This window comes from Rhinoderma darwinii, chromosome 13 (assembly GCF_050947455.1).
Source record: "Rhinoderma darwinii isolate aRhiDar2 chromosome 13, aRhiDar2.hap1, whole genome shotgun sequence".
In the NCBI taxonomy this organism is placed as follows: Eukaryota; Metazoa; Chordata; class Amphibia; order Anura; family Rhinodermatidae; genus Rhinoderma; species Rhinoderma darwinii.
In genome coordinates this window covers 329,458-343,552 of record NC_134699.1, presented here as the reverse complement: position 1 = coordinate 343,552, position 14,095 = coordinate 329,458, and the positions used below count along the sequence as shown (strand labels likewise).

The 14,095-nt window shown below is 49.9% G+C and overlaps 1 protein-coding gene across 1 annotated transcript in view; it reads right to left on the bottom strand.

The window, feature by feature from the left end:
- Positions 1–14,095, bottom strand: part of PREX1 (phosphatidylinositol-3,4,5-trisphosphate dependent Rac exchange factor 1) — a 138,940-nt gene that overhangs the window by 61,702 nt on the left and 63,143 nt on the right. The window contains 3 exon segments of the mRNA XM_075846257.1: positions 1,094–1,198; positions 5,531–5,653; positions 10,768–10,839. Coding sequence (XP_075702372.1) covers positions 1,094–1,198; positions 5,531–5,653; positions 10,768–10,839 — 300 coding nt within the window.

The window sequence follows — 14,095 nt, the reverse complement described above, 5'->3', positions numbered from 1 at the left end:
TCCTCAATGTGCAGCCACAGGAGAGGAGCCACCACCCCCAGCCCAGGTCCTCAATGTGCAGCCACAGGACGGGAGCCCCCACCCCCAGCCCAGGTCCTCAATGTGCAGCCACAAGACGGGAGCCCCCACCCCCAGCCCAGGTCCTCAATGTGCGGCCACAGGAGAGGAGCCCCCACCCCCAGCCCAGGTCCTCAATGTGCGGCCACAGGAGAGGAGCCCCCACCCCCAGCCCAGTTCCTCAATGTGCAGCCACAGGAGAGGAGCCCCCAGTCCATGTCCAGCAGTCAGTCAGATTGGTTGGGTGAAGTAGATGGCGTTTGTCCGCTCTAGGATTTACTGTAATGCCTCATGTATACAGCAGGGGGCGCCGGCCGGGTCCAGTCACTGATCTGTAGACAGAACACGTCCTATCTTTCCACAGGTCAAAGAATCGGGTCAGATTTCATGGACACGATTTACCCGCTAAAGTGAATGGGGGAGTGAGAAGTATCGTGTGCCAATCAGATGCCGGTATATAGGGCCCTGGTGGCGCTCGGCACGCACGCTCTCCATATCATCATGTCCTGGAAACTCCGCAGCAAAACACTAAGGACAAATGAAATAGAAAACCTTCCCTTCCCCCGGCAGCGAGGAGCAGCACGTGGCTCTCATTTTGAGCAGTTTATAGAGGAGTCACGTGGCCTCGGTGGCGGTATAACAGGCCTGTACCACGTGGAGACATAACGGATTATTAGGATTACCCCAATCTGAGGGGACTGAGGGGTGACACTGAATGGGGGTCACGTTTAAAGGGACAGCAGCGCCCACCACGCTCTTCAGCAGGAATTACACAAAGATCTTCACCGTCTGATAACAGCGAGATACCGGCAGCCACAGGCTATAGACCGCCCTGACCACTGCCATCTGCTGTCCCCACACTGATCAGACCCGAGGACCAGGAATCCCAACCTGACTGCTGGCTACATCCCGGCACCGCTACACCAGTGACTGGGAGAGACACTCATAGGGTGGAGGTGACCGCAGAACGCCGGAGTAACCCCCGAAATATACAACACCTCATCCACCAACCCCGGCCTATCAAGGGGGGACTCACCAGCAGGAAGGCTCGCACGTTCGGGACCTTGTTTAGATCCATCAGCAGTCTCAGGGCTTTCTCATGGTTGCTGCAGTATTCCTCGTACACACAGAAACGATCCTTCTGCGAGGACAGAAACACAAGAAAGACAAATAATCAAAAATAATATCCCAAAAATACAGGAAAAGAGAAACATGGAATATCCAGGGGAACGGATTAGGGGAGATCACAGCCCCCCCTTCCCCACAGTCCTGACCCGCAATATATTCCCTGCCCCCCACTCAGCAGCATTTAACTGGGTGGGGGGCAGGACAACCCCTGTGGACGCGATGACCCCGAGGGCTGAACAGAACACGAGTCTGACAGAGGACGTCGTCTATTTACATTCTCTCCATGTAAAGGGGCAGCGCGTGAGGTTTGGGGCGCAGTGGGGGGGTGGGGGGGGGTTGTGACTTCCCCCTCCCCCGCTAACACTTGCTATGGGAGCAATAACAGGATGTGATGTATTATAAATCATGAGTTGGGGGATGGGAACTATGACAGGCAAATCATTCAGAGGACAAGATCCAGTAAACTCGCAGTCTCCGGATCAATAATCCAGGATCTACAGAGAGACGGATCCACACACGACCGGGGGGGGGCAGAATCACACATCAGGGATTCAAAGGGCCGGCCTTATCGATTCTACTTACAGATTTCAAGATCTCTGCTTGCAGTCAGTGAAGGGAAACATTTCCGTTTACATTCAGAAGCCTGCCACAGCTGATGGTTTGTTACAATGTATCAGTGTAGACAATATTCTGCGAGGTAAACAGCAGCAGCAGTAGCACAAATCCCTCTTGTGATAGTTTGTTACAATGTATGAGTGCAGGTTAATGTATCAGGCTGGGGGGTTCTGAGACTTGCGTCACGTTTCCACGTGTGATCGCCACGTTCTCTGCAGCGCCTCACCGTTGCACGTCTGCAGCAATCTCATCACCCTCCAATCACGTAGAAAACCACAGAATCACAGTGTCCCCAGCAATGCTGCTCTAGGGGTGACGAGGGCCGTGCCCAGACAGGACAACGTGTGGACAGACACATCCAGGTGACGTCACCTCCTCCCTCCCCGGCTTCCTGCCGCAGCCGCCTCTTCATACCAGCGCTGGCGTCACCGTTTCCACAGGAAATAGACGGGAGAAGGGGAAACGGACAGGAAGGAGCTGTGTGCACGAGAACGTGGTACATACAAAGTGTTCACAAAGTCTTAGGACCCTTTCATTTTTTTTTCACATTTTGTTATGTTGATCCTTGTGCTAAAATAAAGTAAAATTCCAGTTTGCCCCTCGTCCTGCCCTCAGTCCCCAGAATGATAAATTGAAGACACAAGGTTAGAAAGGTTTGTAAAGTTATTAAACACTCTAATTTCACATGGACATCAGTATTCAGACTCTTTACTAGGACACTTGACATTTAGCTCCGGGGTCTCCCGTTTCTCTAGATCTGTGAAATGTTTCTACACCTTGATATGATCCACCGGTGGTAAATGCATCTGATTGGACATGATTTGGAAAGACACGCCCCTGTCTATATAAGGTCTCACAGCTGACAATGTATATCAGAGCAAAAACCGAGTCATGAGGAGGAGAGAACGGCCTGAGCTCAGGGACAGGATTGTGGAGGGACAGATCTGGAGAAGGGGACAAATAATGTCTGCTGCACTGAGAGTCCCCAGGAGCACAGCGGCCTCCATGATTCTCAAATGGAAGAAGTTTGGAACAACCAGGACTCTTCCTAGAGCCGCCCCACCAAACTAAGTAATTGAGGGGAGAAGGACCTTGGTAATCGAGGTGGCCAAGAACCCAATGGTCACTGTGACTGAGCTCCAAAGATCATGTGTGGGAGAAACTTCCAGAAGGTCGACCGTCACTGCAGCCAGAAAGAAGCCGCTCCTCAGTAATAGACACATGAAAGCCGCCCGGAGGTTACAACAAAATCACCTAAAGGACCTCAGACTGAGAATCAAGATTCTGGGGTCTGATGAAACCAGTCACTGCTCATCACCTGCCCAATACGCTCCCTACAGTGCAGCCTGGTGGTGGTGGGGGGCATCATGATGTGGGGGCATTCTTCAGCCGAACCTCAGACTGGGCCAAACCAAAAGGTTCACAGTCCAAAAAGACAATGACCCTAAGCACTCAGCCAAGACAACACGGGAAAGGTGGAGGAACCACACGGGAGAGGCAGGGGGGACAACACGGGAGAGGCGGGGGGGGACGAAACTCTGTGAATGTCCTCGAGTGGCCCGGCCAGACCGCTGATTATACTCCAGAGCTGGACTCACTATTCTGCTGGGGGAGTCACTGTGTACATACATTACATTACTTATCCTGTACTGATCCTGAGTTACATCCTGTATTATACTCTAGAGCTGCATTCACTATTCTGCTGGTACAGTCACTGTGTACATACATTACTTATCCTGTACTGATCCTGAGTTACATCCTGTATTATACTCTAGAGCTGCACTCACTATTCTGCTGGTGGAGTCACTGTGTACATACATTACATTACTTATCCTGTACTGATCCTGAGTTACATCCTGTATTATACTCTAGAGCTGCATTCACTATTCTGCTGGTACAGTCACTGTGTACATACATTACTTATCCTGTACTGATCCTGAGTTACATCCTGTATTATACTCTAGAGCTGCACTCACTATTCTGCTGGTGGAGTCACTGTGTACATACATTACATTACTTATCCTGTACTGATCCTGAGTTACATCCTGTATTATACTCCAGAGCTGCACTCACTATTCTGCTGGTGGAGTCACTGTGTACATACATTACATTACTTATCCTGTACTGATCCTGAGTTATATCCTGTATTATACTCCAGAGCTGCACTCTCTATTCTGCTGGTGGAGTCCCTGTGTACATACATTACATTACTTATCCTGTACTGATCCTGAGTTATATCCTGTATTATACTCCAGAGCTGCACTCACTATTCTGCTGGTGGAGTCACTGTGTACATACATTACATTACTTATCCTGTACTGATCCGGAGTTACATCCTGTATTATACTCTAGAGCTGCACTCACTATTCTACTGGTGGAGTCCCTGTGTACATACATTACATTACTTATCCTGTACTGATCCTGAGTTACATCCTGTATTATACTCCAGAGCTGCACTCACTATTCTGCTGGTGGAGTCACTGTGTACATACATTACATTACTTATCCTGTACTGATCCTAAGTTACATCCTGTATTATACTCCAGAGCTGCACTCACTATTCTGCTGGTGGAGTCACTGTGTATATACATTACATTACTTATCCTGTACTGATCCTGAGTTACATCCTGTATTATACTCCAGAGCTGCACTCACTATTCTGCTGGTGGAGTCACTGTGTACATACAGTATGCGCTTCTCTGTGTAGTATACTGTATAACTGCGTGGTGCTATGAAGGATATATGCATACACACACACACACACACACACACACACACACACACACACGTGTCAGTTCTGCTCCTATGGAGTGCGTCTGCAGTACCACATAAACACAGTGATAACCCTCTGATTACAGATAATGTAGTAGATATTACCTGCAGTCCTATGTAACAGCACAGATAACACAGTGATAACTCTCTGAGTACAGATAATGTAGTAGATATTACCTGCAGTCCTATGTAACACCACAGATAACACAGTGATAACTCTGAGTACAGATAATGTAGTAGATATTACCTGCAGTCCTATGTAACACCACAGATAACACAGTGATAACCCTCTGATTACAGATAATGTAGTAGTGTTACCTGCAGTCCTATGTAACACCACAGATAACACAGTGATAACCCTCTGATTACAGATAATGTAGTAGTGTTACCTGCAGTCCTATGTAACACCACAGATAACACAGTGATAACTCTCTGATTACAGATAATGTAGTAGCTGTTACCTGCAGTCCTATGTAACACCACAGATAACACAGTGATAACTCTCTGATTACAGATAATGTAGTAGATGTTACCTGCAGTCCTATGTAACACCACAGATAACACAGTGATAACTCTCTGATTACAGATAATGTAGTAGTGTTGCCTGCAGTCCTATGTAACACCACAGATAACACAGTGATAACCCTCTGATTACAGATAATGTAGTAGTGTTACCTGCAGTCCTATGTAACACCACAGATAATACAAGGTGTAAAGTAACACTCAGCTCTGCTACATCTGTACACCCACATGGGGTGCGGGAGGCAGCAGAGCTGCGGCCGTCCATCGTATGTCTTGCGGTCAGTATGGATGACATGGTACTGTCAGGTAACCCAGCGTGAGGTGCTGGTAATAAATCGCGCCGCGCTGATCAATCTCGGACTTTCCTAGCACGGTGATACATGCGGTCACATGTCAGAAATGGCGACGGGTAAACAGCGAGACGCGCGATACTCACAAACTGGAGGAAGAGGTTTCCCAGCTCGTGCTGTGGCTGAGGCTCCGGCTGCAGGCGATTCTCCAGTGCCCCCAGAAAGTCCCGGTGAACCCGCAGAATGTCCTCCATGTTGGAAAATAAAATCTAGAGGAAGAAGGAAAAATATCAGAAGACCAGAGCAAAGGGGACACGGGACCCGCTATATACATCACATAGGCGACACGGGACCCGCTATATACATCATATAGGTGACACGGGACCCGCTATATACATCATCATCATATAGGGGACACGGGACCCGCTATATACATCATCATCATCATATAGGGGACACGGGACCCGCTATATACATCACATAGGCGACACGGGACCCGCTATATACATCATATAGGTGACACGGGACCCGCTATATACATCATCATATAGGCGACACGGGACCCGCTATATACATCATCATCATCATATAGGGGACACGGGACCCGCTATATACATCATATAGGCGACACGAGACCCGCTATATACATCATATAGGCGACAGGGGACCCGCTATATACATCATATAGGCGACACGGGACCCGCTATATACATCCTATAGGCGACACGGGACCCGCTATATACATCATATAGGGGACACGGGACCCGCTATACACATCATATAGGCGACACGGGACCCGCTATATCCATCATATAGGCGACACGGGACCCGCTATATCCATCATATAGGGGACACGGGACCCGCTATATCCATCATATAGGGGACACGGGACCCGCTATATCCATCATATAGGCGACACGGGACCCGCTATATCCATCATATAGGCGACACGGGACCCGCTATATACATCATATAGGGGACACGGACCCGCTATATCCATCATATAGGCGACACAGGACCCGCTATATACATCATATAGGCGACACGGGACCCGCTATATACATCATATAGGCGACACGGGACCCGCTTTATTCATCATATAGGGGACACGGGACCCGCTATATACATCATATAGGCGACACGGGACCCGCTATATCCATCATATAGGGGACACGGGACCCGCTATATCCATCATATAGGCGACACGTGACCCGCTATATAACTTCATATAGGCGACACGGGACCCGCTATATACATCATATAGGCGACACGGGACCCGCTATATACATCATATAGGCGACACGGGACCCGCTATATACATCATATCGGGGACACGAGACCCGCTATATACATCATATAGGCGACACGGGACCCGCTATATACATCGTATAGGGGACACGGGACCCGCTATATACATCATATAGGGGACACGGGACCCGCTATATACATCATATAGGCGACACGGGACCCGCTATATACATCATATAGGCGACACGGGACCCGCTATATACATCATATAGGGGACACGGGACCCGCTATATACATCATATAGGCGACACGGGACCCGCTATATACACCATATAGGCGACACGGGACCCGCTATATACATCATATAGGCGACACGGGACCCGCTATATACACCATATAGGCGACACGGGACCCGCTATATACATCATATAGGCAACACGGGACCCGCTATATACATCATATAGGGGACACGGGACCCGCTATATACGCATCATCCGGTTTATGGGCTTGTCCCTTTACTAGTATTTTCATTGGCTCCCTATGGGGTCACGCCCAATCAGATGTCAATCGGAGGTTAGAAACGGGGGTCGGACTGGAGAACGCCGCCATTATCCCAATACAAACCCCTGAAGACGGTACGTTCGTAGCCAAGCACGTCGGGGGGCTTTTCCTTTCATTTTAATCTCAACGACAAGCGGACAGTTAGACCTAATTCAATATATAGAGTTAGACCCCACGCACACGACCGTAATTACAGGCCCATTCATTTCTATGGCCGACGGACACCTTCCCGTATGTGTATGAGAGGGTGTCCGTGCCGTAGACATGTCCTATTTTTTATTTTACGGACCGTGCTCCTATACTTTGTAGTGGCTGTCCGCGGCCGGCCATGGCTGTAATTACAGGCACAGTTGCGTGAATGAAGCCATAGTGGCAGTACAGCATCCTGCAGCCGCTGGCCGTTACACACCAGGTGGCTCCTGACCCAGCCTACGTTGGCGACGTGCCATACTCTATACCGTCAGCCGGCGTTTGCGGCTTTTAACCGCGTGGTTGTTGTTTAATCTCGGATAAAAGTTCTATTTTAGTAGCGACTTGTGGGGGTCGCCGGAAGTCAGGGCATCCTGTGAGCCGATTGGTAAATTAGTAATTTTTTGAATTATTCCAATGCCTGCCGGTTACTGGGGTCTCTCCTTGGTTCTGAATGCAGAAATATTCACCCCTTCCTGACAGTATTAGAGAAGAGGCGACTTTAGCAGAAATTACAGGTTCGGAGTCTATAAAAGGCCACATGAATGATGAAAAATGGAGGTAATGGGGGAGGGGAGGGGGCTGTTAATTATAAACGGTTCAGTAAAAACCTCCGGAATAATTCACAGTTCTAAAAGGTGACAATTCTCCCCATCGCCTGACAACGTCGTTCACGCAGAGATTTTGCTACCACTGGAGTATTCTCCTGACTCTGGAAATCCTCTACAACTGGGGAAATGTCGAAGGCTTGGCAAACACAAACCTATCCATGGGGCCCCGGGCATAAGTGTCTTCCCTGCGGCCGCCTGGCCGGTATACATTTATATCTCACTTTCCGGATTAGCGTAGTCTGCTGCGCTTCCTATACAGAAGAAAAAATTATACGCGCGGTATCGTTTTCTTTTTACAATGGGAGCCCATTGGCGACACGCGCCGCTGTAACCCTATATTGTCAAATGTCTCAGACTTCCGTTTCAGGAAATCCTCCCAATATATCTGATGGAAGCGGCAAAAACCAGATGTGAACAGAGGCCAATGGAGCAGATCTCCACCCGTCCGGCCAGCGCTGTGGGGGTGACGCTCTCATCTACAATGTGTCCATGGATAACCTGCAGTGACCACTAACAGATGAGGGGGTGAACGCGCTCCTCCAGGTCAGTGAGGGAGTCCCTATACTTACACAATGGCCCTCAACATCTTCCTTCATCTAGGAGGACATTATAGGGTGGAGCGCGATCATTTAGACGGGAGGTGGGGTCTTCTCTGCCCTACACATTCAATACGGATTATCTTCCCGTTCTAGGATAGACGGGATCTGCACAGATCAAGAACGACCCTGTAAGAAACTCTTAACTAAGCGCTATTCTACTCTATGAAGCTCATCCAGAGATGCTGAACGGAGGAAACATCTGCACTGCTAAACACGTATCCATCTTCCCCACATCCCACCATGGCAGGGTCACACAGGGACTAATGAGGATCAGGCTGGATCAGCACATGCTCCAGACTCACAACCTCAGAGCGGGGGCCGGGGACAGTGGAGCCTTTCATGCCTCTCATGTGGCTTGGAGCCGCACTGAACGAGGCTTCAGTAAGATGGAGACAGCTGGGAGACTTCTTATTCTGAGGACACAACGCTCAGCTGCTGCTCATAAAGGCTCCACGGTACTGACAGCGCCTTCCCCCATTCACCGCAGAGATACAGGGTCGCCTGTTCACACAGAGCAGGTGAAATCTGCTGCAGAGAAGAGCCAAGGAACGAAACCAGGCCGGAGCTCAATAACCCAAGAGATGCCGGCTCCATTATTACCATGTGAGAGCCCTGACCACAGGAGCTTACAATCTAGAAGAAAGTGGGGGAGCAGTGTATAAAAGGACACAGGTTACGTCCTCTGGGGCGGCACGTTGGATATGTGGGATGTCTTGTAGTGGAGAAGGCAGGAGGTCCTGGAGGGGAGGACATGGTCATGAGATTGTACAGATCTGCAGGATGGATTCATCGAGAGGGGAGGAAAGGGGGACGAGGAAAGGGGGACGAGGAAAGGGGGACGAGGAAAGGGGGACGAGGAAAGGGGGACGAGGAAAGGGGGACGAGGAAAGGGGGACGAGGAAAGGGGGACGAGGAAAGGGGGACGAGGAAAGGGGGACGAGGAAAGGGGGACGAGGAAAGGGGGACGAGGAAAGGGGATAATGAGGAGAATGAAGATGTTGAGGTGATTTTCCCCAGTTATATCCGGTTTACAAAACTTGTATTTTATAGCGCAGTTTAGAAAATAAAGCTGAACTCTGATTGGCTGATGTGGGCACTGACCATTCCTACCCTATTATGAGCAGCGGTCACGACGTGCGGACGTTAGGGAGCAGTGGTACTGAGCGGCGGTCACATGACCCTGGCCATGCGTCACCCGTCAGTTTATGGAGGACAGTTCACAGCATGGTAATTTCATAGTCACCCCGCGGCCGCCGCCGCCCCCTCCTCATCTCAGAGCGTCGTGTAGGGATTTCCACCATTTTTGTTCTCACATATGGGTCAGTTCTGCTCAGCGTAGCTTATGTCCAGTCCTGACGTCATTGCTTCCATCCTGCTCTCGGAGCTTGTGGAGTGTGTGGAGCATGGTCACCAGTCTCTGAAGAGTCGTCACTTTATCAGACGCAGCAGAGAATTACACCCATTCACTTCTCAGCTCCTGACCGTGTTTTCCTTCCTCAGGCGTTTCCCGTGAGGCGGGGGAGGGGGTGCCAACTCCGGTCGTCTCCTCTGGGATTTCCGGCTTGTTCGCGGAGGGACTGAATTCCTGGATGTGGCCCCCGGGCCCCCACAGGCTCTGAGATGCCTCCACCTTGCACCCACTGATGGCCTGAACAGTTGACAATTCATATTCCAGCGCTAACGAGCGTGACAGAAAATCGCTTAATGGGAACTGGTGCAACGACCGGACGACTAGCGATAAAACGCTCGTACAAATCAGAACAGATAAATAATGATTGGTCATTTTGAGGTGCGACGTGTAAACACCGGATTGTTCGCAGACATGTGACATTGTTAAACAGGTGACCGTGCGAGATCACGGAGACGATAACCTGTGTAAATACTTGTCTGGAATCGCTATTTCGTTGCTTAAGTAATGGTATTGAAGATCGCCAATACGAATATCTGCTGGCATGAATGGACGGGTCATCGAGATTCACACGGACTACATATTACGGTCGCGCTCTACACGTCACACGCCGCAGCCGCTCCCGGCCACCAAGATCCTGACACAAAGACCCCACAGGAATTACTACGTCTCCCCCTCACTGATCACGGGATGACGTCCCTCCCCAGCCAATCGCGTGCTCCTCACGGTGCCCACACAGGTAAATGGCGCTACTCCCAGCATCATACCTTAACATTTTCCTCGGATATGCAGCTCTCGCTTTTCTCGATGATGTTCTGTCGGATGCGATGTAGAAACGCCTGAAAAAAAAGGAACAAATATTAATGAGTGTGACCACCCTGCCGGACGTCTGCGCAGTTATATACATCAACGCCAGTGATCACGGCTGCCCCCGCTATACAGAGAAGTGGACCCAATACTCCCTAGAAGCGGCCGGCCTCGTCCGGTACTCCTATATTCTCCTCGCACCGGTACGAACAGACAACCTGCTTCATCCCCGAGACGGACCCCGGCACCAGCGCCTCACCTGCACCACGGGGCGACCAGACTACAGAGGTGCAGGTGTGAGGGAGGAGGACTAATCCGGTCTAGTCATGCGCTTCCCTAGTCATCCCTGTGTATTGTGGCCTCAGCGGAGACGTTTCTGGGTATAACTAGCGGCTCAGATCCGCAGTCACCCCAATATTAATCAGAGGCCAGAATGTACATGTCTGCTGCGCACCGTCCTCTCCGTGCCGTTCTCCACGAGAACCAGTGCCGGATAAATATGGGATATCTGTGGGATCGCAGCTCTGCCTTCCCTCTCACGTTAGACACAGAAATACATAGTGAACAGCGGGAGTGTGCGCGTCACCGCATGGCGAGTAATCACCGGATACCGCCAGCCGAAAAATGATAATGACAGCTTCTCATGAAATGACCTGCGTCCTGCACGGAGGAGCCCAGCACGCCGCCCGCCTGCCATAAAGATATGACGCACATACAACAATTACATCTCCCACCTGAGGAGGAAATCTCTGCACATTTCTAGGTCTGCTCCTACATTCCCGATCCCACACACATCCCGCCCACGGCAGCGCCGGCGTCACCTACCGCACAATACACGATATTCACACATCTCCCCACCAGACAAGCAGCTTTATAGTGGACCTGTTCTCTACACACCCCCCAAGCTGCAATGGTGAATGGGAGAAGCAAAGGACGTTCCGGAGACACGAGACACCTTGAAGCCTCACAGATCACAAAATATATCGCAGGAGAGGAACGCGACATCAACGAGGTGCGCCTGATCTGTGCAGCGAGTGTCACCCCCTGTCCTGCTGCGGTCACTTACTTTTACTTAGTTCGAGCTCCGTGCGGTGTCAAAACGCCTAATGGTAATACATGGAAGCCACTAACAAGCTGCTGTTGATGGATCTCACTATGACATGTGCAAATCACTAACTCATTAACAGACATGAGCAACAACATGTGGACATCTAAGGCGGAGTTCACAGAGTTTTTTTTGCAGGCAGAATATTCTGCCTGCACGTCATTTGCCGTGTGTTACGCTGAGTTTTTCGCTCGCGCCCACTGAGTGCCACAGGCACAAACGCAGCGAAATACGCTTTCTCTGCCTCCCATTGATGTCAATGGGAGGTCAGAGGCGTAAACGCCCGAAGATAGGGCATGTGGCTTTTTTACCGCTCACGGTAAAAAAAAAAAACGCGTGCCTCCCATTGAAATCAATGGGAGGCATTTTCAGGCCGCTTTTTGACACGTTTTCCGACGCGATTGCCGTGTAAAAAAAAACTCTGTGTGAACAGGGCCTACGGCTTCACACATTGTCCGACCCGCCACGCTGTCAGCAAATGGACTGTTAATGGGCGCGCAGCTTTGCAGAATAACAGCAGTTGCGCTAGTAACAAGCAATCTGGAGACGGTGCTGGTTTTCGGCCAGAACGGGGGCCATGATGATGGTTGCCGAGGAGATTAAAGGCTATGGACGCCTCTGCAGGCTTTTCACTTATGTTTTATATTAAATCTATGTTTTAGAGGTCTTATTACTCCTCTCCTCCTCTCCTTTGTTTTACTTGGTACCAGCACGCCACGCATCTGAAAGAATACCCAGCTGATTTTAATTCAGGAATGACCTCATAAGTGTTCCTGCTCCTGCTTGTGCTCAGTTGGCCACTGGGGGCGCATGGCAAGGTGAGCTCATTCCATCTGTTCACATGTTGTGGTGTCTGTTGCTGTAGTGCTGCACTTGTGGGGGGACGTGGCCCAGAGCCAAGGAGGCTTGGCACGGTCTGTTAGCATGGGTGCTTTTGGGCCCCTGGGTTGCTCCCTCTGCAGGAGCGGTGCTGCGGTGGCGGGGGCCGCCATGCAGTGCTGCAGCCGATAGAGTAGGGACCCACTTTAAAGAGGTCGCCGTGAAGTGGCAAGTGGCTTATACAGTTTGATCAAAATGTTTACAAAGATGTTCATGTTTCTAAATTATGCCCAGCGGCTCCGATCACCGTATATACTGTGGATTGTGCGCTCCATGTCTAGTCTCTCACAATGCGGACTCCTCTCCAATGGCTTCTCAGATGCAGCTTCTAGGTTTCCTCTATAGTCGGAAGCTGAAGAACCTCCATGTGATGGACCTGATGGTGTCGGAGACGCAGCTTCTATGTACAGAGGAAACATACAAGCAGCATGTGACCGGACACGTTTAAGAAGTCTGCAACCGATGGACTAAGAGAAAAGCCAAAAAGTGGACAAAGCCTTTAACCCCTTAACGACCAAGGACGAAAATGTACGTCATGGTCGGCTGCTAGTTCCCGCACCATGACGTACATTTTCGTCCGCATTTCAAACTGTCACTCTGTGTAAACACAGAGTGACAGACCCGCGCTGACAGCTGTCCTAGACAGCTGAGACATCAGCCTCGCCGGACAGCGGACCATCGCCGCTGATTTCGGCAGTTAACCCCTTAAGTGCGGCGACGGATTGCCGTCGCCGCATTTAAGTGGTTTGAAGCACATCAGCAGCCCCCACGAAGTGATCGTGGGGGCTACCGATGCTTGTCACGGCAATCGGAGGTCAGATAATGACCTCCGGGTTGCCATGCACGGAAGCCTCAGAGGAACAGCCTCCGGCCGTTCCTCCTCTGCTTCCTGTCAGTGTGACAGTCACGTCACAATGACAGTTGGAGTGCATTACACTGCGTGTGTAGTGTAATGTACTCTAGCAGCGATCAAAGCTGCAAGTCTAAGTGTCCCCTAGTGGGACAAGTGAAAAAAGTAAAAAAAAGTAATAAAAATGTTTTAAAAAAAGTGTAAAAATAAAAGTTATAAGTTCTATAAACACTAAATGCTTTTTTTCCTATAATAAGACTTTTATTATAGAAAAAAAATGAACACGTTAAAAAAGTACACATATCTGGTATCACCGCGTTCGTAACGACCCCAACTATAAAACTATAATGTTATTTTTCCCGCACGATGAACACCCCAAAAAAAATCAATAAAAAACTACGACAGAATCGCAATTTTTTGGGTCACCACCGCTCACTAAATAAAGAATAAAAAG